This window comes from Eublepharis macularius, chromosome 1, assembly GCF_028583425.1.
Source record: "Eublepharis macularius isolate TG4126 chromosome 1, MPM_Emac_v1.0, whole genome shotgun sequence".
NCBI classification, from domain to species: Eukaryota; Metazoa; Chordata; class Lepidosauria; order Squamata; family Eublepharidae; genus Eublepharis; species Eublepharis macularius.
In genome coordinates, this window is record NC_072790.1 from 220,726,221 (window position 1) to 220,751,908 (window position 25,688).

General features: G+C 44.6%; 1 protein-coding gene across 1 annotated transcript in view; it reads left to right on the forward strand.

Annotated features, from left to right (window-relative positions):
- Nucleotides 1-25,688, forward strand: part of ADCY3 (adenylate cyclase 3) — a 110,129-nt gene that overhangs the window by 69,199 nt on the left and 15,242 nt on the right. The window contains exons 5-13 of the mRNA XM_054988420.1: nucleotides 129-240; nucleotides 3,484-3,611; nucleotides 5,825-5,983; nucleotides 9,513-9,675; nucleotides 18,064-18,183; nucleotides 22,108-22,250; nucleotides 23,699-23,860; nucleotides 24,052-24,139; nucleotides 24,805-24,921. Coding sequence (XP_054844395.1) covers nucleotides 129-240; nucleotides 3,484-3,611; nucleotides 5,825-5,983; nucleotides 9,513-9,675; nucleotides 18,064-18,183; nucleotides 22,108-22,250; nucleotides 23,699-23,860; nucleotides 24,052-24,139; nucleotides 24,805-24,921 — 1,192 coding nt within the window. The remainder of the gene's footprint in view (nucleotides 1-128; nucleotides 241-3,483; nucleotides 3,612-5,824; nucleotides 5,984-9,512; nucleotides 9,676-18,063; nucleotides 18,184-22,107; nucleotides 22,251-23,698; nucleotides 23,861-24,051; nucleotides 24,140-24,804; nucleotides 24,922-25,688) is intronic.

The window sequence follows — 25,688 nt, forward strand, 5'->3', positions numbered from 1 at the left end:
AGCTCCTTGATGGAACAGTAGGACACAAATGTGATGGATAGAAAGCAAGAATAATAGTCTCTACTGCATCCAGTTGGCGCTTGTCTTCTCTGCTTCTCATGGCTTTCTTTCCCTCCCCTCCCGCCCAGTATTCTCTTCGCTGACATCGTTGGTTTCACACAGCTGTCATCCACATGCAGTGCCCAGGAACTGGTGAAGCTTCTGAACGAACTCTTTGCTCGCTTCGATAAACTAGCAGCAGTAAGTGTATTGGTTGAACCATTGCCTCGAAGTTCCTTGATGAGTTGCCATGTAGGGTATTTTTAGGGTGAATATCCTCAGTATTAAGAACTAATGGCAGCTGTTTAAAATCCATATTTTTCTGACTAATGCTAGATATAATTCAACTATAGCGCATATTGAGGCAAGAATTCTCCCTGTTATCCACTTGCGTACTTTCCATGGTTCTACAGAGGATCATCTAAATCCTGTTTAAACTCATGTGATAATCCTTTTATACCAGTAACATTATCTTCCTGGGATACATTTTAAAAATTACTGAGTTCTAAAATGTCATTGTTAACTTCCTTTGTATTTAATCAGTGACTCGTTCTGTTGGGAAATAAACACAGTTGGATTATACATGAGTTAGATTGATGGATGTAATTCATAGAGGAAAGTACTTGCCTTGAAATTCCAAATGAATAATGAAAGAGTTTTCTGGTTCCAGCATTTTCAGCTAAGAGACTTCCAGTGCAATTCTAAGCAGTTACACCTTCCTAAATCCATTGAAGTCAATTGGCTTATACAGCTGTAACTCTGTTTAGGATAGCACTGTTAATTTCATCCAATATTAAAAAAGGTATATCAACATTGACTGCATTTGGAACTATCATAATGAATGCCAAATCAAGCAAAGGTCTTTTGTCAAGATTATGTTACTGTTTACTGGAATTAGAAGACTAAGTGAGATATAAATTAGATTAAATTTAAAGAATAGCTAATAAAGATATTGCAGGAAGATACAAGAGTTTGCAAGAGATTCATGAACATTTGCCTACGTTCATCTTATATTAGAAAAACACAATAAAATTGGATATTGATAATACATCACTCTTCATGGATTAAATAAAATTTAACCTATAGCTGCCAGTGCTCTGATAAACTGACATATATTGCGGATTTGCCCTAAAAGGTGAGATTTTGGAGGGGGAAAGTTTATGTTGTCAAGTTGCAAGCCAATTACAAAATATTTATTTATTTATTTAAAATTTTTATTGGCTGTCTTTCCACCTTAGAGGAACTCAAGATTGCTTACAATATAAAAAAAAGAAAGAAACATAAAAATACATCAAAAACACAGTTAAAAACAACTGATAAAAATATTTAATGAAAGCTATCTTAAATAATGTTTAACTCAATAAATATTCTTCAGGATTTAGCTTCATGTGGAGTTTTTAACTGTAACTAAAATTCACCAAATGGCACAATATTTCTCTCAGTTAGGAAAGAAAATAATTAGATAAAATTTGAAAAATTGCCAAATTGTCAGAATTAACTGAGCTTGTAAAATAAAAGGGAAGGGGAAAAAAGGCAGAATTTTGCATTATTGGTTACTCTTATAAACTATGATCAAAAATTGTTTTCAATGTAGAGGTGTTTCACAGTCTTTTAATGTGATAGATCCTTGTTGGATTTGCCTTTTGAAGATGTTTTGTTTTCATAGTACATGGATTCCATATTATATGCAGAAATGTTCCTTATACCAGCTGAGTTAATAATGACAATGTATACATTATTTTAAAAACACATACATTTATTTCAATGTTTAATTAAATTTATTTATTTAAAACATTTGTATTCTGCCTTTAGCATTAAAATGTTTATGTGAGGGAAGGGAGCAGTACAGCAACACTTAGAAAGGAGTTCCCTGATTACAAGCCAGTGCCTCATAAAATGTTTATTTCTTTACTTTGTTTATACCTTACCCTTTGCCACAGTGGGACCCAAAGTAGCTTACATTGTTTTCTTCTCTGTTTTATTCTCACTACAGCCCAGTTAGGTGGAGAGGTGTGACTGGCCCAAGATCAAGCTTTCTTGGTAGAAAGGAGATTTGACCACTATACTACACTGTTACAAAGTCTTTGTGTCCCCCATATGTCTAACCCTTTCCAGATGTGCTCTGGGAGTCCTGTGCTTGGAACTTCATTCTCAGGTCCACGACATGCGAGGACAGAGGACTTTCCACTGCCCTGCTCCATTTTACTGACCTAAACTGGCCTCAGGCAGCCATTGTTTGGCCTGCTGGAGAAACTTTTCCATGTGCTGATGAGCTACACATAGAGTTGCCAATTTCCAGGTGGGGCCTGGAGATCTCCCAGAATTACAATTCATAATAACAACAATAATAATACCATTCGATTTATATACCGCCCTTCAGGACAACTTAATACCCACTCAGAGCGGTTTACAAAGTATGTCATTATTATCCCCACAACAACAATCACCCTGTGAGGTGGGTGGGGCTGAGAGAGTTCCTAGAAGCTGTGACTGACCCAAGGTCACCCAGCTGGCTTCAAGTGAAGGAGTGGGGAATCAAACCCAGCTCTCCAGATTAGAGTCCTGCACTCTTAACCACTACACCAAACTGGCTCTGATTTATAGATATCAGAGATCAGTTCTCCTAGAGAAACTGGCTGCTTTGGAGGGTGGACTCCATGGTGTTATACCTTGCTGAGGTCCTTCCTCTCCTCAAACCCTGCCTCTCCGTGCTGCCCCTCAAATCTCCAGGAACCCATACGTTTCCCCAGTGGAGTAAATAGCAGCTCCCAAGGGTTTTTTCAGGTTAAGAAAATGGCATGAAAGGAGAAAGGGTTAAACTCCCTCTCTCTGTGCACTGTGGTCCCGATCCAATCAGGCCCTTGCATACTAGGGAACTGAGAATGGGGTATGTGCGTGGGGGACACAAGGAGTTGTACGTTCCCCGGAGATCGCTCCGATCAGCGAATAAATATTTACTTGTGGTCCCCGGCCCTAAGGAAGCCCGCCTCGCTTCAACCAGGGCCAGGGCTTTTTCAGTCCTGGCCCCAGCCTGGTGGAACGCTCTGTCAATGGAAACCCGGGTCCAGCGGGACATATTATCGTTCCGCCGGGCCTGTAAGACAGAGCTGTTCCGCCAGGCGTTTGGTGATTGAAGGGGGCGGTGCCATGTCGGCCTCCCACCTTTGGGGTGGGGAAGGTTCTCCCCACCACTGCACCTTGTTAATTTGTTTTATTATTTGTATATTGATTTTAGTTTTTGTTTTTATCAATTTTAACTGTTCACCGCCCAGAGCCCCTGGGATGGGCGGTATATAAATTGAATAAATAAATAATAAATAAATAAATAATGTGTTGTTAGGCCTTAATTTAGTAGTGGATTTAAAGGTACCTACAAATCATCGCATAACGACTTGGCATCCCCTAAGTGAGCTTTCCATTTTTTGAAAACTCCACTCTTTTCAGAGGTACCACCAGCTGCGCATCAAGATCCTGGGAGACTGCTACTACTGCATCTGTGGGCTGCCAGACTATCGGGAAGACCATGCAGTTTGTTCCATTATGATGGGTCTCGCCATGGTGGAGGCTATTTCGTAAGCATGCTCTCCATCTCCGTGGTGTATTCCTTATTCTTTCTGTTTTGCTTATTCAACTTTATCATGATTAGAAACTGTTTTTATTTAGACTCCTCAGGGCATATTTTTGTTAAGCACTGCACTTGCAGGGAAACCCATGTCAGATTGCTATGCTTCAGAGACCTTCAGGCAGTCATCCTGTCCTTTTTATCCTCTACCGAGCACAAGCATAAAACATGATTCTTCTTGTTTAAAATCCCTTCCTTAAAGCATGACTGGTTTTGAAGGGCGCACTGTAGTGGGTGGTGGTGTCTTTCTAATGGAGAATCCTGCATCTTTCCCAGTCTCCTATCTACCTACAGAGTTAAAACCAAACAGTACGTCTTCAATTAATTAGTCCTCCTGTTTTCTGGAACAAGAATCAATGTTGAGTTGAACATTCAGAGATGGAAAATTTTGGCCCTGAAATGAGCTGTTTATGGAAAATTACTAGGGGATAGCAACGGAAGCCAGATTGCCAGCTGTATTATAGTAACAAGGAGCTAAAGTTCCAATTATGGAGTTGCAACGGGAGAGAGGAAGTCTAGTCGCTCGGTTTCTCACCTCTATCTTGAAACGATTGCCGCAATTTCCTTTCACCTCAAGGAAAGAAGTATTCCTTCCAGTATGATATTCTGAAATGGAATGAATGTGGCTGATCAGCCAACTTTCTATGTGCTATTTTTTTGTTATTTAACTAAGCTCATTAGACAGTAACTTTATAATTTATGCCCTGCACATGCTCAGGATGGCTAGTAGCATTCATATTCAAAAGTCAAAAATGTTGCCCCTACTTGGCAGCATTAAGCCAATGATAGAATTGGGGAAATAAGGCCTGGCAATCTGGCAAGCTCTAAATTAAGGCAGTTCCATGGTTTGTGATGCACACACGCACACACATAGAAAACTGAAAACGGGCCTAGAGATAGGTTAAGACATCTTGGTTGGTAGAGAACTCTGGAAAGAGGCTGTTACCAAGAGGGATGTGACATCATCCCTCCCCAAAATCATCAAAGTACAACAACTAGAAAGTTGAAATTTAGTGTGCATGTAGTCCATTACTCCCTAATTATTAAGAAAAAAGAGTGAAAATGGAACATTGCTTGAAATTTGGGGAATGAAGCATACTTCTTAAAAGAAGCTAGCTCTCCAGTTAAGTTCTAATTAAACCAAGGCCCAGTTTAGACAAAACGTTGGAGTTACAGAAATTCAGTTGCTGCCATACACAAACCTGCCTTTTGATTTGGGAAAGGTGCATTTGCAGTGGTTAGCTAGAAACACAACAACAACAACAACAACATTTGATTTATATACCACCCTTCAGGACAATTTAATGCCCACTCAGAGCGGTTTACAAAGTATGTTATTATTATCCCCACAACAATAATCACCCTGTGAGGTGGGTGGGGCTGAGAGCTTCTAGAAGCTGTGACTAACCCAAGATCACCCAGCTGGCTTCAAGTGGAGGAGTGGGGAATCAAACCCCGGTTCTCCAGATTAGAGCCCCGCACTCTTATCCACTACACCAAACTGAAAACGTTAGAAAAGTCCAGGATATCCCCTCTTGCACACTTTAAACAGTCCTCAGACTGGGGAAGGAGAATTTCTAAGAACAAAACTGTACTTTCAAATCCCAAGTTGTATTTGCTAGTAAGATGTAAGGAGCTAGCTACATGCTTACTAGAATGATTATGGGTGTCATTTCCTCAAAATTGTGCAAAGCCACATTATAGGTAATCATGCCAGGCAGTTATTCAAATATTACCCAAGCAACATGGGAACTAGACACAGGGTAGTAACAACTATATTCTTCCAGTAATGCATGATTTGTCTGTTAGATAGACTTGTGGTCCATCTTTCCTAGTGTTGCATTGCTCCAACTGTCATCATACTGTCAACTCTCAGAAAGAGTTTTGCCCCAGATCCATTGTCTAAGTTCCATATTCCTTTGCTCATACAAGTAACTTTTGATGTAGAAAAACCATGTAATTTCCAGATGGGTTGTGTGCCTTTCCATATTAACTATAGGACCTTTAAAAGCTGGGTTGCTTGCTTTAAATGCAGCCAAAATGTGCAGGTCTATTTTATATATCTATATCTATATGTTCTATGTTCTTTCTGTGATTGGTTAGGGCAGGTTGTATTTCAAGAGGCAGAATCAGCTTTGTGTTGACGACCCCTTCCCTCCACAGCTATGTGCGAGAGAAAACCAAAACAGATGTGGACATGCGAGTGGGTGTACACAGTGGCACGGTCCTGGGTGGGGTCTTGGGACAGAAGCGCTGGCAGTATGATGTGTGGTCTACAGATGTGACAGTGGCTAACAAGATGGAAGCTGGTGGCATTCCAGGGTAAGTTCTACCTTTGGATTGGGACTGGATGAATGTTGTATGCACACTGATAGTTTAGGTGAGTAGCCACGTTGGTCTGCAGTAGAACATCAGGATTTGAGTCCAGTGACATCTTAGAGACCATCAGGATTTTCAGAGTGTAAATTTTTGAGAGTCAGAGCTCCAAAAGGTGTCTGAAGAAGGGAGCTCTGACTCTTGAAAGCTTACACTCTGAAAATCTTGTTGGTCTTAAAGTGCCACTGGAGTCAAATCCTGCTGTACACTGATAGGCATGTAGGGCCACAGTCGAATGGCCTCTTGGAAGGACACTTTTTTCTGGTGCTGGGAAATGTCTCCATAATGGAGTTTCCTCTGTCTCCAGGCAGCTATGATAAGGTTCAAATACACTTGCGCATACTTGGTCTCATCAGCTATCAAAAAGATAGCTTCAGGGCAAGGATCAAGCAAATCAGTGAAGAGCAGCCAGACAGAAAGCAAAGGAAACAATTGTAATTGGGACAAAGGCAGGGCTTTCAGTCTGCATGGTTCCGGGCAACATGGCTTGCCTATGAATAGTATTAACTCTGCTTAATTATGAAGCAAGGCTGCCACACCCACTTCTCTAAATTTTAAAGTCTTCAACAACAATCAGGGAAGGCCAGATTTGAGAAAATCTTGTTCTAACATCTGCACAATGGTTTGAAAGCAAAATAATGGAACACGTTTGTGAATGTGAGCCAGTCTGAATGTCTTCATCTTCTTCCATCAATATATACGATGCTTTTCACAATAAGCAAATCAACAGAGAGGTCCCTTAACAAACTTACAGTCTAAATTTTGACGGGATAGGTGTGGTGAGAAGGCAGTAAAAGGATGAGAGGGAGGGGAGAAACTCTTTTTCTGACCTGAAATACTCCCAGGGAACCCCTGGGGGATTTTTCTGGTTGGGGAAGCATATTTGTTGCCCATCAGTACACATCAGTTTACCCAGTGAGACAAATAGCAGCTCCTTGGAACGGTGTCACACCCCCTGCCCAGTTCTCTTCTGCCTGTTCTTCCATGAATAGACCAGGTGCTTACACAAGTGCATGTGTGTGAAACTTCGGATGATTTCCTCTTCTTGCCCGTGCCGCATCTCGTTCTTTTTTTGAGGGTGCCCAAGCTTTAGAAACAACTTTGTGGGCTGCAGTGGGCTGCCAGGGAAGGGGGAAAGATGGTATCATCATAGCCTTCTGTTCATAGTCCTAGGAGCCACCCCCATGCCTCCACCAATACTGCGATCATATTTCAGGGAGAGCATCTTGGGTTTTTTTTCTTGAGGATGGGGCTGGGCAAGGTGCTCCTACTAAGCACTCCCCCACTGCCTCATACTTCCCCACTTCGTTTGTCCTATCCCGATGTACCCTCCGTCTCTCTTTGTCTGGTTGTGATTCTAGCAGGGCTAAAGGGCACTTGAGGAAGTGGTTGCTCTGTCCCACCCCCGCCCGCCCCAACACCTTTGTGATCAGGATATGGAAGATCACCCGGAGGCCCTTACCATGTTGTAGGCTGGCCACGTCTCCTGCTCAAGTGGCAAACCTCCTACCCCTAGAGTGGGGGTGGGGTGGGGGAAGAGGCTTCATGCTGGTGCCATGACGTCACTTCTGGTACAAACACAAAAGTGACATCAACAGCGTTGCCATGGTAACTATGAATGGGTCCATGCCCCAATAAACCTCTTTCTAGATGCCAGTACTCAGCTGGCAAACCTGTGTGGGCTCCTTTGGAGTGAGTTCATGCTGTGAGGAATGCATGGGAGGGTGAGAAACTCTTTTGTGTATTTTTTAGCCCTGCTGGTGAGGCAGGAACTTCAAAGAGTGCAACAGCCACGTTCTGCTCCCTACTCCAGGCATCCCTCTCACCTGGAAGTAAGGGGTCACTTCAGAGGCAAGAGAGGTTATGCTCTGCCATTGCTTCCCCCAGGTGCTGTCTGCCAGAAGGGAAAGGCAAATCACTCCAGGCCTCTGCTGGGAAAATCTCCCATTTCCTGTTGGGACCCCTGGAGGGAAGTGGAATGGAGTTCCTTCAAGTGAGACATGCACTTTTGCCTTCCCCCACACCTTTCCTATCAAAAAATGGGACTTCATAATAATCTCTCACATACAGCCAAGCTACAAGTGACGCCTGACACAGGTTGGACACTTGTCAGCTTCCCTCAAGTTCTGATGGGAAATGTAGGCATCCTGGTCTTGTAGCTGTAATGGAGAGCCAAGCTGTAAAACCAGGATGCCTACATTTCCCATCAGAACTTGAGGGAAGCTGACAAGTGTCCAACCTGTGTCAGGCGTCACTTGTAGCTTGGTTCCAAGTATTTCATTTTGTGGTGGGAGTGAGCAGGCCAAGCGTCTCTGGCCAGCAGTAAATCCTCTGCCAGGTTTGGTGCATTGGACATGTTCCTATCCATGCTGACTCTGATGGCTGTCATGTCACATTTCCTTTCACTGACCCCAAAACAGTTTTCTTGGTTAAGAAAACTGGGACAACTTGTCTACCACATAATCTGTGTTACTGGAACAAGAGACGAGTTTGGAAATAAGTGTAAGATAAATTGTGGAGAGAAAAAAAGTAACTAGTACTTCTAATTCTGAAGAAAGATGGAGCGAAAGTATACTCTGAAGGACATGTGAGATTGCCCTGAAATATTATGAGAGAAAATGGCTATATAATTGTCTTGCCAGTATCTCACACTATATGGAATAAGATCTGGTTGAGAATATTAACAGTACAGCAATAACTCTAATGCTGATTTTAGTCATGTTTGATGGATGAGTACCAAAATCCATGGGAAAAGAAACAGTCTGTGTCACATGAAGTCCAGATCTATGCATATTTACTGTGAAGCTAGCTCCATTGGGACCTTTTTGTAAGTAAGCATGTATAGGACCGTGGCCTAATAGTGCAGTCCTAAGAACATTTTCCTGGGAGGAGGCTCCACTGAATAGACTCAAGTAGGATACTGACTCTGAATAAATATGTTTAAGATAGCACTATTAATTAATGATCAATTTCTCATTCTATCCTTTAAAGTTCTTGTCGGAGAGATTTGAACCTGGGTCTTCAAGAGGCATGTTTTGTCTCTAACCTGGATCTTGTTAATGCTAGTGGCTGTCACAACATAGCTTAAAGAAGTGTTGGCTTTCAACGTGTCCCTCCACATGAGAAAGCTGCCCTCTGCTCCCATAAGAAGTGCTAGAATGTTGAATGAGAGAAGTGTTTTTCCATGTAATAACAAATTATAATTTATATAGTGATTTTGAGTGTGTACAGAATGCTTCACCTGCCGAGCATAAGCACAGGATCTGCTATGGAATCTACCTATTACAGGAATGTATGAACTCTTGCACTGAAAGCATTTACAGCATGATGTGAGCGTTTGTTTTCCTTCTGTTCATGGCCCTTTGGATCTAACTGTGTGTAGGGATCTCTGAATCTTCTCCTCCGGAATCTGCTCCTTTCTGCATCAGTGCTGACCAGTATAGCCACTTGCTTTTTGTGTGTCTGTTCCTTGCAGACGTGTACACATTTCTCAGAACACCATGGACTGCTTGAAGGGAGAATTTGAGGTGGAACCAGGAGATGGTGGATCACGGTGTGACTACTTGAAGGAGAAGGGGATTGTGACCTATCTTGTAATAGTCCCCAAGCAGCCACTCAAGAACGGGATCAATGGTGTGGTGAGTGTTCCTTCTTCTCGTCCTCTGCACAGTCCCACATTTGGAACTGAGCCCACATGCTGGCCTCAGCACAGAACCTTCAAGAAAACTCTGACTGACCAGTGTGGTGTTTGCCTCTTTTTTGACTGAGTGTTTTCAGCTTCCACAACACAGCCATGACAATATGCTGTTATTTTCCCATGAATTTATTTAGCCCCCAGTGGGGAATCAAAAAGCACTCAATAATAGAAAGGAAAAATAAATATAAGAAACAAAAATGGGGGAGCAGCTTTGCATTGCTCATCAGGGCTTCTCTCTCCACCAGCTGATCGAGCTGATCGTCTACCTAGTTCTAGGCTCCGATCCTCAGGCGACGAGACAAAGGAAGAGAGTCTGAGGGCTTCCATCTCTGGGCATGCCCAGGCCTTCAGTACCTGTGTGCAGAGAGGAAAGCAAACTCTGCAGAATGTTACTCACCTGCGTCTCAGTTACAGAATGACCTGCTTTTCTTGACACCATCTTTTTACTATTACATTTCCCCCAAATTTCCCCAGTGCCTTTTTGTCAGAATAGAGTGCTTAAGGCTGTATTGCTTCCAACCTCTGGCTTCTACATTTCAGTCCCATCACTTCCCATCCAGTTGTTACAAGACAGAAGGATGCTGATATTTGGGAGTTACCTCTGATTTCCCTTTAGATCACCTGGCTAGGGTGGGGTATTAACAGATGTGCAGATGCAGGCATCAGGGGCCTTTCTCTCCATCAGTCTGCCTTCTGATATCGCCCACAGACATCACCCAATCATCTCAGAATAGGCTTGCCAACTCCAAACTGGGAAATTCCTGGAGATATGAGGGTGGATCATGGGGAGGGGAAGGAGCTCAGCAGGATATAATGCTATGGACACCACCCTCCAGAGCAGCCATTTTCTCCAGGGGAATGGTTCTCTGTAGTCTGGAGATCAGTTGTAATTCCGGGAGGTCTCTAGGCCCCACTTAGAGATTGGCAACCCTATCGCAGAACCAGGAGTAGAAGGAATTTCCACGGCCTTGTTCCTCCTCCTCCTCCTCATCGTCTTGATGGCTGCCTTCCTCACAGCCTGTAGAGAGTAGCTGAGTGCTGATCGCATCAGCCTCCTCTTAGCTGCCTTTAAAAGTGGCCTCCTCTGACTGCCCCTGCTTTCTTGCAGAAATGCTTCGTGACAGGGCCCCGGCTACTTAGCAGCCAAAACCGAGACCTGTTTTTGTCTGAGCCTCCTCAAATCACTGCCTATCAACGAATGGCTATTAGCCAATGGGTGGCAGCCTTTCCCTTGCCCTGAAGCAACCTCCCATCGGGGGCCAGGAGCTTCCTCACCCCAAGACGACAAAACTTCAGAAATAGAAAAACAGATTATCATCTGACTCCTGACATTTTGGTAGGGAGGGGCTCACATGACTGAATTCTCCCTCCCTCCCTCCCAAACAATCCATCCATGCTGAACATTTAATAGCAGGGGAAAATTCACATGCTACTTTTATGAGCTAGGAGCGCTTTTGTTTTGTATGGAAGAGAGTTTAGTCATGTTGATTTCACAGACTGCGATAGTTCTGTGGCCTGTGTGAGTTGTACATCTGGAAGCCAAAACAACGCAATACTTGTGGAGTCAGCCAGAAAAGACAGCTCCAGTGACAAGCACCCCTTTTCTCCCTTAGGCATTTTTAAAAGACAGCTTCACTTATGGTTGGTCCCATAAACCACATAGTGACTCAGTTCCCATTATCTGGTGGACAGTAAAATTAATTGATTCAAGATTAATAATACGATCATATGTTGATCTCTGATAAACAGCTTCCCCTAAGCTTAATTTCCTACACAAGATTAGAAGGCTAACTGGCTGGCTTCAAAGAGATGAGTAAGTGGAGTCTTACTGTTTGCTGCCCATCTACATTTGACAAACACCTCTCAAAGCACCCCAACAAGGGCTATCTCAGACAAAAAGAAAGCTTATAATTATTTGCAATCCAGGGCCTGTCATTGAACAGAGCAAGGTTAAAAAATGGCTGTTGCTTGGCTCAAAGTAAGCAAGACAAACTTGATGCTACTGTATCATGACAGATCTCATACCCTTTTCTGTTTTATAGGTGATTCATACAACTGTTCACATCTCATTGTTAATACTTGCTGAGCAACTTGTATGATTTTGTCCCCCCCCCCCGCCCCAAATTTCAACAAACCAAATCTTGGCACAGGCCATGCGATGTCCTAGATTGGGGTCTCAAACAGCGCTTGCCTCTCCCTATCCAGCTCCCAGAATCCTCCATTTTCCTTCTCTTTGCTTCTACTGCCTATTAATTTCCCTTGAGTCTTGAATAAGTATGTTGTTGTTGCTAGGCAACTGGCCTCTTTCATTCTCCCATACCCAGCAAACCATTGCCACCTGCAGAGCTGGCAGCTGGGGCAAAACTCCTTTTTGCCCAGTGTTTAGGCTGGCACCATATGGACCATTGAAAACAATGGATGTTTATTTCACTAATGTCAAGACCCACAAGGCTGAAAGAACTGGGTGTGTTTAGTCTGGAGAAAAGAAGACATTCAGGGGAGATGTGATTGCTGTCTTCAAATACTGGAAAGGCTGACACGTAGACGGTGAAGGAGACTTGTTCTTTCTTGCTTCACATGGCAGGACTAGAGAGAATGAGTAGAATTGGCAAGGGACTAGATTTCGGTTGAATGTTAGGAGAAACTTCCCAATGTCAAGAGTTGTTCAGATTGGAACAGCCTGCCTCGTGCACTTCCCTTCCCTGTAGGTCTTTAAGAAGAGTCTGGATGGACTAGATGAACTCCAAGATTCCTTCCAGCTCTGTAAAACCCCCTATTAGAGTAGAATATTTCATTTGTGCCTACCAAAGCATTCCAAGCAGACTTTCTGTCAGTAACTGTCACGAGTCAAATCCTGGTCCCCATGATTTTCCTGTTTCTAATTAAATTCCAAGATCAGGTTAGGCCTGCGGGCAGCATTTCTAGTAAAAGCAAGAACGGGACTGCAAACCCGAAAGCCCCAGAGAGAGAGATTGGGGTTCTCTTCCCTAAGATATTGACTTTAGCACCAGACAGAGATGGAAAAGAGCACTTATCCACGCAAGAGAGTGTGATTATAACAAGATCGGTAAAACTCTGAGGGGGAGTTACACTTGCCTTTTCCAGGAGCAAACAAGAGAAGAGGAGCCCCTTGAAGGACAGGCCAATGTCAGGCCAACAGGACTGGGGGTCTGAGGAGAACAGTAAGCCATTAAGCGAGGGTAGTCAAGTTATGTTTGCTTGCTGTGTTATTTTAACTCTGCTTAGCATCTGTGTCTGTTCTCCTTTCTCAAGTAGATACAGGCAGTTTCATTCCTTCCTTTGTTTTCCAAATACAGTTAACTTTTTAATTTAAGAGAGTGTGTGTCCTCCATAGATCGATTGGGTGTAAAAGAACTGGGTTATATGTCTACACCGAGTGTTAGTTGAACCAGGCTACATGTTTAGCTGAACAAAGCTCTGTGTGTGTGGGACAGAGAATTTAGTCTGTCAGATTGCTCCAGATCTTAAAGCAACAGGCAAGTACCTGATGTTTCAGGGGCAAACAGCCAAATGGCTTCAGGGAAGCTGGGGAAGCAGGGTCCTTCATCTCTGGTTATCCCTGCCCTTCTTCCCTGATGCAGCATGACATGAACCAGAATCCCTTTCAACAAAGTCCATGCCTGTCAACTTCTCAAAATCCAAAGAAGGGAGATTGGTTGGATGTCTCCTCATGAATGCTCTGCAAAAATCTGCAACAAATCCCAGAGTAGTCATTTCAATGGGTACATTTGTCTTCCTAAAAATGTACACTAAAAGCAGAAACATTGCCCACCATTTCACACATTACACAGAGGTAAACCCAGTTTTGCCATTGAGTATACACTCGGCAGGGAGCTGCAACCAGTCCCCGTTCCCTGATGTGTTTGCACGCTCCAGTGCATCCGATGAAACAAGCTCTGACTCACAAAAGCTTAAGCTGGAGTAAGTTTTGTTAGTCTTTAAGATGCCACTGGAGTTCTGTTGCATGTGTCATATTCACACTTCTTTATTTTTAGCTTTAAAAATGTCTTGGGTGCATGCCTACAAATCTATTATGTGAAGAGGCCTTTAGAACCTCACATTGCCAAGTTTACACAGCCTAGCTCCTTTGCAAACAACTTAGCGATTTACTGGGAGAAAGGAAGAGGTGGGAAGAGGGAGCTGACCTCAAGGAGCTTCAAACTGCTTTGATTAGAAGCTAAACAGTAGATTTTTTAAAAGATCTCTTACTTTTGCTAAGTATACATTCTGAGTTAAGAGTCTCCTGCGAGGTCTGATTGCGAGATCTTCTATCTTAGTTGTGTAGTTGGATCATGGCTGGTTGTGCAGCTAAGGGTCTCACCACACAAGACAAAATACACTTGAATTACACGGATAATTCAAGCGTAGTGTATTTGAGTGTAATTCAAGGGTAATTTAAGTGTAGTATGTCTCGAGTGGTTTGACCCTAAGAAGGAACTAACTTTGTACCTTCACTGGTCCTGCGAAGGTAAAACTGACAATACCACAACCAGAACAGGAAGGTATACGTTCCAAAGGGTGAAGGAAGGAGATTAACTCTGTCATTACATATCTCCCACTCAGAGGCTGATAATTGACATGTCACAGGTTTATTTTGATAATAATTATTCTAATACTTGAAAGAGTGAATGGAATTTTTGTGACCAGTTTGCTTGTGTATGGGGATATCCACATGGTGATTTCTTCAGACTGCAGTTATGTCCACTGAAGATGCAGATGCAATTACCGTGGCAATGGAGCATCCACATGGCAGTTTGCCACACATTTTCTTTTCATCATCTTCCCCAGTGACTGCCATTGTCCCTGCACCACCAGAGAGCTTTATAATTTTTTTTAAAAAAATCTGTCATTGCTATAGCACTATAGCAATGACCATTTTTTAAAAAATCCTGTGGTGGCTGGGGGCATTGGAGTGGCAGACAGCTTGGGTTGAGGCGTTGATATGGGAAGATGGTTCAGAGATATTCACCTTCTTGTCCGTGCATGCTTGGACTGCAGTCTTTATGGAAATATTTACCAAACCAGGCCTGGGAAAGGTGAAAGGAAAACCTGGAAAGTGGGCAGTTGAATACAGTTGGCTGTGCAGACAAACACTTCACCAGGAAGCCAAGAGAGAGCAAATCAGCAGGGTGAATGCACCTTCTGTCTCTCTCTCTGTGTGTATGTCTTTTCACACTATATTTGCATTTTTGTTTCCTGGGCAGCAAGAATCAATGGAGTCAATTAAAAATCCTCGTTCTCCATTCAGCCGGGAATTAAAATAGCCTGTCCCAAGGACTAATCATTCAAAGCTAAAGAGGATGCTTTCTTTCTCTTTTTGATTGTTCACTTTTTAAATGTCAGACACTGGCTCCTGTTTTGACTCTCTTTGAGCATATCCCACAGTTGAAGGTATGGTGTGTGGCCTGAGTATTGTCAGCACACTCCTTTTGCTTCCATGAGAGCATGCAAGTATGTTAGCATGTGCTAGCACGTCATCATCAGAAATTTACAATAGTTTTCCATTGTTGGATTATTGCCAGTTTTAGATCCAGAGGAGTTAGCCGTGTTATTCTGTAGTAGCAAAGTAGTAAAGAGTCCAGTAGCACCTTTAAGACTAACCAACTTTCCTGTAGCATAAGCTTTTGAGAACCACAGTTCTCTTTGTCAGATGCATCTGACGAAGAGAATTGTGGTTCTCGAAAGCGTATGCTACAGGAAAGTTGGTTAGTTTTAAAGGTGCTACTGGACTCTTTACTATTTTGCCAGTTTTAAGCAGTTTTTAAGCCATCCTGGTTCCCAATTCTACCACTATTCGATTTCCATTGAATGTCAGTGATCGGAATGCTAAGAACCAGGGCTTTTTTTCAGGGGGAATGCAGGGGAACGGAGTTCCAGAACCTCTTGAAAATGGTCACATGGCTGGTGGCCCCACCCCCTGATCTCCAGACAGAGGGGAGTTTAGATTGCCAATCTAAACTCCCCTCTGTTTGGAGATCAGGGGGCAGGGCCACCAGCCATGTGACCATTTTCTCTGAGGGCAACCCACTGAGTTCCACCACCTCTTTTCCCAGAAAAAAAGCCCTGGTAAGAACATAAAAAGAGCCCAGCTGGATCAGACCAATGTTATGTCAACTGTACAGAACTTAGAAGTGTCATGGTTGCTGCCTGCAGACTTTGCAGTTTTTAGTAGATATACAAGACAATATTGTTATGCCCCATATAGACATATCTAGGCTCTTAGATAGTCTAAGTCCCCACCCACCCCGTGTGTACCCCCTCACCACTGGAGATATTGATGAGTGGCCCCAAGAGGGTCTTCTTGATTCTGAAATGCATAAGGGAGGTTTACCTGATCCCTGCTCCACAGCTATTTTCCTTTAAAAATAAGTTTTACTGGTGAAACTGTTGGGAGGGAGGGGCTCAGTTCATTGGTGGGTGACTATTTTATAGTATTGGCTGATATAATTTATTTTGCTCACTTTGTAGCTAGGGTTTTGGAAAATGGGGGCTTGGTCATTGTTTTGTAATTTTAAATTTTTAAAAAATAATTTTTATATTCTTTTTTTTCCTTTGAGCATCCCTGAATATCTTGCATAGAATGTAAAGGCAGGGTAAAAATAAATACAAAGACAGCAGATGGTGGGAGGGGCAGGAAAACAAAGTCAGGAACTGATAATGAGGATGAGTGAAATAAGGGGGTCATGTAACAGAAATCAGAATTCCTTGCACATAGCAATATAGATGTCAGGGAGAATGTTCTAACGCAGTTTTCTTGATGACTTGCTGGGCCGATTCCAGATGACTAACCTTAAGGCGCTTCATGCCGCCCTCTTCCGGATCGCGACAGGGAAAATGCGAAATATCGCGTTTCCCCGCGCGAGTTTTGCACGTCATCGCGCAAAACTCGCGTGAGGAAACGCGATATTTCGCATTTTCTCCATCGCGATCCGGAAGAGGGCGGCATGAAGCGCCTTAAGGTTAGTCATCTGGAATCGGCCCTGGTTTTCCATACGCAAGAAATTTTTGTAAAATAACAACAACTGTGCTTATATACCACTCTTCTAGATAGATTAGTGCCTCACCCAGAGTGGTGAACAAGTTAGTGTTGTTATTATCCCCACAGCTGAGGAGCTGGGGCTGAGAGGAGTGGCTAACCCAAGGCCACCTACTGAGCTCATGGCAGTAGTGGGATTCGAACCAGTGGAGTAGAAACGAGTTCAGTAGCACCTTTAAGACTAACCAACTTTACTGTAGCATAAGCTTTCAAGAATCACAGTTCTCTTCGTCAGATGCACAGAACCAGTGGAGGGTTGATTCGCAGCCAAACCACGTAACCACTGTAAAGTTCATCCAGTTACTTGGACTTTTATCTGAAGTGGCACAGCCCAGACCCTGTAGGAAGATGTAGATAAAAGTGATGGCCCCAGTCAGAATAGTGAGTTCTGTGTTATGAACAGAGGCAAGGGAAAGGGAATACTATGGAAAGTATTTTTGTAGTAACAGTAAAGAGTGTTTAAAATTGAAGTGGATTAATAAGTACTCAAGAGTAGAAAATAGTAAGTATATCTGTGTGGAGGGGACTTTGTGGTTTCTCTGTAGTGGGCTCTTTCCCTCAGTAAACAAAACCACTTCTGTACAGCTGTTTTTATCCCAGTGGGTGTTTGTTGATCTTGGACATCCTGGGGAGAAGAGCAGCCTCAGAGAAGAAATTTCAAGAGAATGCGTATGGGTGAAAGAAGGGTCCACGGCTGTACTTTTAACCCCCCTTCTCCACTGTCACACAACTTGACTCATTTTGTAGGGATTTTGCTGCAACCTGATTGAACACAGGATCTAGATTGGCCTTCACCTCTGTTTTGTATTGGATGTTTTTACTTTGACCTTCTGGGAAAGTGCAACGTCCAGGTCCTCTATGCATTCTGAGAAAACATTGGTTTTTTTAAAAGTAAAAAACCCAAACAAGATAACCTTAGAAGTGGACCACTCCTTGGTGAAAACTGAATTTGGAGTCTATGGGATGTCATAGGAATTGTGGGAGGAGGAAGAAAACAAAATCAAAGTCCAATAAGTAAACATCAGTTCCATGGTTGAGCAAGACACCTCCCTTGCAGTGGAATCAAAATGGAGCCACAACAATTTACAAGCAGTCCATAGGAAGAGGCAGGAGAGGGAGATTGTAGAGTTTTGATAGGGAGCTATCCTTTCTGCATAGCTCAGTCTGTGTTCCCATCCCAGTTTGAGAAGGAATCAGCTCTTGCCACTGCTCCCTTGACTGGGCCAGCACCTGCCTTGACTTCCTTTGCCCTTTTTCTATTTTGTATTGCAGAAGCTGTCTGTCTCATCATCCCATGGGAACTCGCCGCAGCTGATCAACACCAAAGAATGCAACGGGAGCATTAACACCACTTGTACAACCCCAGATGAAGCAGAGGATCTGGACACCCGGGTAGGGAGGGAGGGAGGGATTGGAAGGGGAAGGGATGGGTTATAGGAGGGGGGAAACACACGGCAGACTCATGCTTCAAGGCCACCAAATTTGACATCTGTGTTCATCAAGGAAATTGAGCCAATTTGCACACCTTTGCTTGGTTTTTATAATGTATTTTGATTTTTGTTGGGTTAAATTAGTTTAGCAGAGCAAATAAAAGCACAGCAGAATAAGGCAGCCTGTGTGGGGAGGGTGGAATAAAAATAGAAAATAATAATAAATAAATAAATAAATAGACACGTGTGTTTAGCTTCTAAGAAAAAGATTTTACTACAAAATTAGGGTAAAGGGTACATGGTTAGAAAAACAACAACCTAACTAAACTCCATCTTGTTCTCTCTCTTTGTCTCACTATTTTCTCTCTCTATCCTTTCATCTCGATAACAAAGCTGTAACTGAAGACATGTGTACGTGCAGAAAAGCTTAATTGCCTCTCAATATATTGATCAGCCAATAGTCAGTTCTAGGTTCACCTCATTGGGGAAAAATACCTCTCCTTTACTGGAGGGAAGAGTCTACTCTACACCTAATTGGCTCTATGCTGAACTTGCTATAATTAGCTAACAAACTCAGCTTAACTCATAACAGATGGCATGACACTTGCAAAAACCCAACAATTTTTCTAGCCACTAGGAGGTGCAAAGAGGTATGAAGGGCATAAAAGAACCATGATCTCTCAAAATCTTGCTCACCCCCACCCCCAATCTTCTGAGAGTTCACTGGATGTTGATCACATGCTTTAATATATATTCTTAGCCATGAGGGCTAGAAACTTGGTATTTTGTACTGAATTCTGCATCTGGTAACAAACACAGTGCAATCACTAGCTTGCAGAACAAAGTCCTGACTCTATCATCATGAGCTGTATAAAAGCCAGTGCTAAACATTCCGTCGTACTTTAGTATCAACCTGAAACAAAGCCTTGGATGAGGCAATGCAAATGAAAGGATGGGGTTATGCAGATAGGAAGAGGTTGGATTCCCAGTGGCTGGGGTCACTGGGGGCAGGGATCAGGCTTAGTTCCTACCAAGTACATCTTGTATAATTGGAGGGTGAAGGCTAGGAATGAGTGGCTGCACTGGGAATGGGGCTGTGGTTCAACTTTGCATGCATCAGTTCCCAGCATTGATCCCCAGCTTCTCCAGTTTAAAAAGGATCAGACAGCAGGTGATGTGACTGACCTAAAAAATAATTGTCAGGCAGAGTAGACAAGACTGAGCTTAACAGGCCACTGGCTGGAAGGCAGCTTCATGGGTAGTTGTGTGTTGACATGGGGACAGCGAGCACACAGTGTGCCCTGTACAATGGGTAGCCTGATCAGGGATCCTGTGGCAGTGGGGAATGGCAGGAGCACTCAGTGTATTTATACATAGATTGTACAGATATTAATTTAATTTAATTTAATTTATTATATTTATATTCCGCCCTCCCTGCTTTCGCAGGCTCAGGGCGGATAACAAATACAAACATGTTTAAAAACATTTAAAAACATTAAATAATACATTTAAAAACATTTAAAAACATTAAATATAACAATTCATGCTGCCCAGTGGTTCATACATGCCTCTGTGTTTGCATAGGGGTGATGGTTTAACCCCCCCCCCTTCACGGGGGGGGGCGGGCACTGCCCGGCGTTAGCCATATGCCTGGCGGAATAGCTCTGTCTTACAGGCCCGGCGAAATGCAAGCAAATCTTGCCGGGCCCTTGTCTCGCAAGACAGAGCATTCCACCAGGTCGGGGCCAGGACTGAAAAGGCCCTGGCCCTGGTCGACGCCAGGCGGGCCTCCCTAGGGCCAGGGACACTTAAAAGATGTTTTCTGCCAGAGCGGAGAGTCCTCCGGGGCTCATATGGTGAGAGACAGTCCCTCAGATACGTCGGTCCCAGTCCGCGTAGGGCTTTGTAGGTTAACACCAAAACCTTGAACCTGATTCGGTACTCCACTGGCAGCCAATGCAGCTGGCGTAGCACCGGTGTAATATGCTCCCACACCGGTGCTCCAGCAATGACCCGCGCTGCTGCATTCTGTACCAGCTGTAACCGCCGGATCAGGCCCATGGGAAGCCCAGCGTAGAGCGCGTTACAGTAATCCAACCTAGAGGTGACCATTGCTTGGACCACTGTAGTCATGTCACGGGGAGACAAATAAGGGGCAAGCTGCCTGGCCTGCCGAAGATAATAAAAGGAAGACCTGGCAACTGCAGTGATCTGGTCCTCCATCTTCAAGGAGGAATCCAGAATCACCCCCAGGCTCCTAACCCTCGGGGCCAGTGTAAGTGCTGCCCCATCAAGTGTAGGAAGCTGGGGTCCCAAAGCCATCTCCCCACGACCCACATACAGGACCTCCGGCTTCGTGGGATTCAATTTCAGCCGACTTTGTCTCAACCAACCAGCCACAGCCTCAAAAGCACGCTCCAGGGCATCAGGGGCCGATCCAGGCTGCCCGTCCAACAACAGATAAAGCTGGGTGTCATCCGCGTATTGGTGACACCCAAGCCCGAAACTCCGCACCAGCTGGGCGAGGGGGCGCATATAGATATTAAATAATAATGGAGAGAGTATCGCTCCCTGTGGCACACCACAAACCAGTGGCCTACGAGATGACACCCTCTCCCCGAGCGCCACCCTCTGTCCCCGATCGTGGAGAAAGGAGACCAGCCACTGCAGTGCTGTCCCCTGAATCCCCACATCGGCAAGGCGGTGGGTCAAAAGCTCATGATCGACCGTATCAAACGCTGCTGACAGATCCAGCAAAATCAGCAGTGCTGATCCGCCCTGATCCAGATGTCTGCGGAGATTGTCTGTGAGGGCGACCAACAATGTCTCGACCCCATGTCCCGGGCGGAAACCAGACTGGAGGGGGTCTAGGGCTGAGGTCTCCTTCAGGAAATTCTGCAGTTGCTTCTCTGCCGCCCGCTCAATCACCTTCCCCAAAAACGGAAGGTTGGAAACTGGTCGGTAATTGAGCAGGTCAGCAGGATCTAATGATGATTTCTTCAGAAGAGGCCGTACCACAGCTTCCTTCAGCGCCTTGGGAAAAACCCCAGAGCTCAAGGACAGGTTTATAATCGCCTCCAAGGAATTCCGAAGCCCGTCAACACTGGCTTTCACCAGCCATGACGGGCACGGGTCCAAGGGGCACGTGGTAGGCCGTACCACCTGCAGAATCCTGTCCACCTCTTCCCTGAAAAGAGGGCTGAAATGATCTAATAAGGGTCCCGAAGACGGCCAAGGGGCCTCTAGTTCATTTACTATGTACAGCATTCCCCACCCTGTTTACTCCCAGTTCCATGCAGTATACTAACCCACTTTGCTAGTCGTTCATTGTAATCGATCGTATCTGTAGCTTGTTAAAGTCCACCCAGTGACTGTACAGTCCTCATTGTCAGTTTAAAGAGAAACTGTTAATTCTTACCCCATTTCTTCGTGTGGACATACATGAAATGTCCTCCTGTGGCCCATTGGTTCATCTAGGTCAGTATTGTCTGCTGTGGCTGGTAGCAGATTCCAGGCTTGTTGGCAAAAAAGGGTCTTTGTGAGCTGAGATCTTTTAACTGGAGATGCTGGGGGATGTTTCCCATACAAAACTGATGCTCTGCCCTTGAGCCATAGACCTCCCCCTGCAGTGGCTGCTCCTGCCACTCACCCCTCAAGCGTCCATCTGAGCTGAAGCAGAAAATGGTCTCTATGTGTAGAACATATTCTAGCCAGAGGGGTGAATTTACCACGTAGAAAGACTGCGGGTATTTTGTTTCCTTCAAGTTGGGTTGCTTAATAAAAAAAATTCTTCCCGTACTAGTGTAGGTCAGAGCAGCGGGCCACTATCCATCTCCTCTTGCCCCCACCTCCGTGGAGTTTTTCATTTCTCTCCTTTTCCGTCCAGGTGGTCAACCCTTCCTTTCCTAACCCTCGGAGGCGCCTGCGGTTGCGTGACCTGTCAGAGAGGGTAGTGGACGCTTCACAGAACGAACAGGAGCTGAACAAATTGCTCAACGAAGCCTTGTTGGAGAGGGAGACGGTGCAGGCGTAAGTCTCTTGGAGCCCACTGTGTGTGGTGTGGTGTAGGGGAACGAGTGTGGTGTAGTGCTTACTGTGGAGATGAGAATTCAAATCCCCATTCAGTCATGACACTTGACCGTGGGCCAGTCTTGCTCTCAGCCTAACCGATCTCAGAGGGGAGTTGTGAGAATCCAGTGGGGAAGGGAAAACATTGTATGCTACCCTGAGCTCCATGGAGGAAAGGCAAGATAAAAATGTGTGATTGATAGATATTTTCTCTGGCAGCAGCTTTCCTGCTCCTGGGTATGATCCGTCTCTTCCTTCACTGGTCTATCTGCTTTTTTAACCACATAGTTTCCCTCTCCTGCCCAGCTCAAACAATCACTTCAGGCACCTGCTGCCATTGGCTACCTCCTTTCCTCCTCCACCTTGGTTTGCCGTTTTGCACATGGACTTCTCACTTCAGAATGATGAGAAGTTCCAGGGACCATGCTGTGTGGGGAGTGGAGGGTTGTACTTTGGTCCCCAGACTCCACTTCTGTAGGTGAATAGCTCATTTGCAGGATCATCCACGGTTGGGAAACGTTAACATGCTTTTGTCCAAGGCCTTTTCCATTTATTCACAGTGATCAAGCCAGCCATATTTAAGGTACATGGGACAAACCAGCTGCTGACAATATGGGAAAAGACAACCTAGAACCCTAGAAAGCAGAGGGTTTTTTTCCTGTGCTTACACAGAATTGTTGAATAAATCCAGCCTTCAGCAGATCCCAACCTTCATTTCAGCCACAGCTTTACTGGTGATTAAAAAACACACAAACACATCTGGATTTTTTTTAAAAAGGTGGCCTTTAAGCAAACACACATTGTCATTTCAAGCTCCACCCTTGTGCCTTGTCCACATGGCCAAAAATAAGAAGCAATTTTAAGAATGAAGAAAAGTGGCTTGATGAGATAGGAGCTGAGGTCTCTCTGAATATGGAAGTTTTAGAAACCTAAATATCTCCTGGGGTAGGTGGGGTGGCCCGTGTTTCTGCAGGGCTGACCTAAGGGGTTTTGGTGCCCTAAGTGGCCCATGGCTGTGATGCCCTCTGCTGTGGCCTAGGTGCCTCCCCCACCACTCTGCAGGTGCATGTGGAACTGGGAAGGCAATGCACTACTGCTGCTAACCAGGTGGCGTAAAGTAGATGGCTGCCTGCTGTTCCTCCCTCCCTCCCTCTGTTCAGGATAGGGCTCGCTGGGGATAAGAGAAGGCAAGCCAAGTGAGCACTGCTTGGGCCACAGTGCCACTGCTGAGCATGCAGTACACCTGGGTGGTGGTGATGGAGCTGGGAGCGCTGCCTGGGGCTGCCCCTCACCATGGCCCATCTGGCCCCACCCAGGACCCGAGCCTCTCGGTGCCCTCTCCCACCCTGGTGCATTAGGCAGTCATGTAAGTCCAGCTAATGGATGGGCTGGTTCTCTGTTTATGGCAGGCTAAAGGGCAAATCCACATACCGTCTGTCCATGCGTTTCATTGAACCTGAGATGGAGACAAGGTACTCTGTGGAGAAGGAGAAGCAGAGCGGGGCAGCCTTCAGCTGTTCATGTGTCGTCCTCTTCTTTACTGCTCTGGTGGAAATCTTCATTGACCCACGGTGAGCATTGGGTAGATCTTTGTTGGTAGGCCTCTTTCAGCCATGGGTGGCAGAGTCATCTTCTAAAAGGTAACATGCTAAAAAATCTGTGCAAGCAAACCATTTGACTGCCTCAAAATTGAAGTGAGAGTGCTTACGTTTTACCCATCTGTCCCCTTTTCTCTCTTCTTTCTGTTCCCCCTTCCTTGCAGGCTGGTGGCAAATTATGTGACGTTTGTTGTCGGCGAGGTCCTTCTGCTCATTTTGACCCTTTGCTCACTGGCTGCCATTTTCCCCAGGGTAAGGGTCTTTCCCTACAATAGCTCTGCCCAAATAAATGTACAATCATTCATTTGTAGTGATGAACCCAGGTATCTGTTCTTAAGGTACCTGTTCTTCAGTTGTGATGAAGACATGTTTCCCCATCATTCATCCTGTAATATTTACATCACTGGGAAAATGGGATTTTCCTCTCCACTTGTGCTTCCACCGCTGTTACAAGTTTGGCATTGAATGTGCTGGTGTTATCATAACGCACCCCAGCTGGTCTATGATGTGAACTTTAGTCAGTCTCTTTCTACCCATCTTTCCTTCCCACACTATCAAGAACTAACAGTATCTTCTTATGCAGAGTTACTCTTCTAATCCCCTTGACTTCAATGGACTTAGATGAGTGTAACTGTACTTAAGATGGCATAGGTAATCATATAAATAAGCCCACATCACAAAATTTCCAGTTTCACTCGTGCTGTGGAAAGTCATCCCCAGTGTAAGAGCCTGGTGGTAGACTTCTGTTGAGAGGCCAGCTACGACCAGTCCCTCTTCGTGCACTCTCCTTTCATAGATGAGGCAGACAGACAGCCCAGGCACCACGTCTTGCTGGTCCCCTTTGATTTGCTCAGTGTTGAGACATGGATGACTAGTGAAATAGCCCTTGTGGCTTGAATAACTTCCTCTCCTTTCAGGTTTTCCCCAAAAAGCTTGTGGCTTTTTCCACTTGGATTGACCGGACCCGTTGGGCCAGGAACACGTGGGCCATGTCTGCCATTTTCATCCTTACCATGGCGGACATTGTAGACATGGTAAGCAAAGTGTTAAGAACGGTGATGCTGGCGTCTTTTTTCTTTGTTACCTCCTTTCTCAAGTTTTGTGAAAAAAATGATCATTTAAAGAAGGTAAGCTGGAGAAATTTTTTAAAATACAGTATGATAGAGGCATTGTGTGTGTGTGTGTGTGTGTGTGTGTGTGTGTGTTGGACTCATTTCATACAGATTTTGGGTGAAGCACCTGAGTCATCAGAGGCGACAGTGGGATGGAAGTAACTGGGCATTCGCACCATGAGCAAGTCTATCATGCCGGCTTTCATTCTCTAGGAAAACTGGCATCTGTGGGCCAGACCGCCCATGACACAGATTTGTGTATCTCCTTTCCCTGGCATTTTGTGTAGTGAAAAGAAGCCTTGGAATGCTGTAAACTGTAATGGAAGAGCAGCAGCAAGGAGAGATTGCTTTAAACTTTCCTGTTGTTCATTGGCTTAAAATTCTCCTCTTTTGCTTCTTCCTACTCTAGAGAAAAAGTATGGGGAAGCATGGAGTGGGGAAGAGAGGGCATCAATGTTTATTAGACCATGGCAGAAGAGGAAGGGTTAAGCAGTCCTTCTCCAGAGTGCTTCTAATAGCAACGTTTCAAGGTTACATTAAAACAATAAGCAGTAGGGGGAAATGACAGGCATCTCCATGTTGCATTTAGTTTGGCCTTCTTTCTGTGCAGTGGGTCTAGTTGGAGTGAAGCAACCCCAGGGGTTGTCCCACCGTGTGTTTTTTCTAAGCCCTCTTTTGTGGCGTGCCCA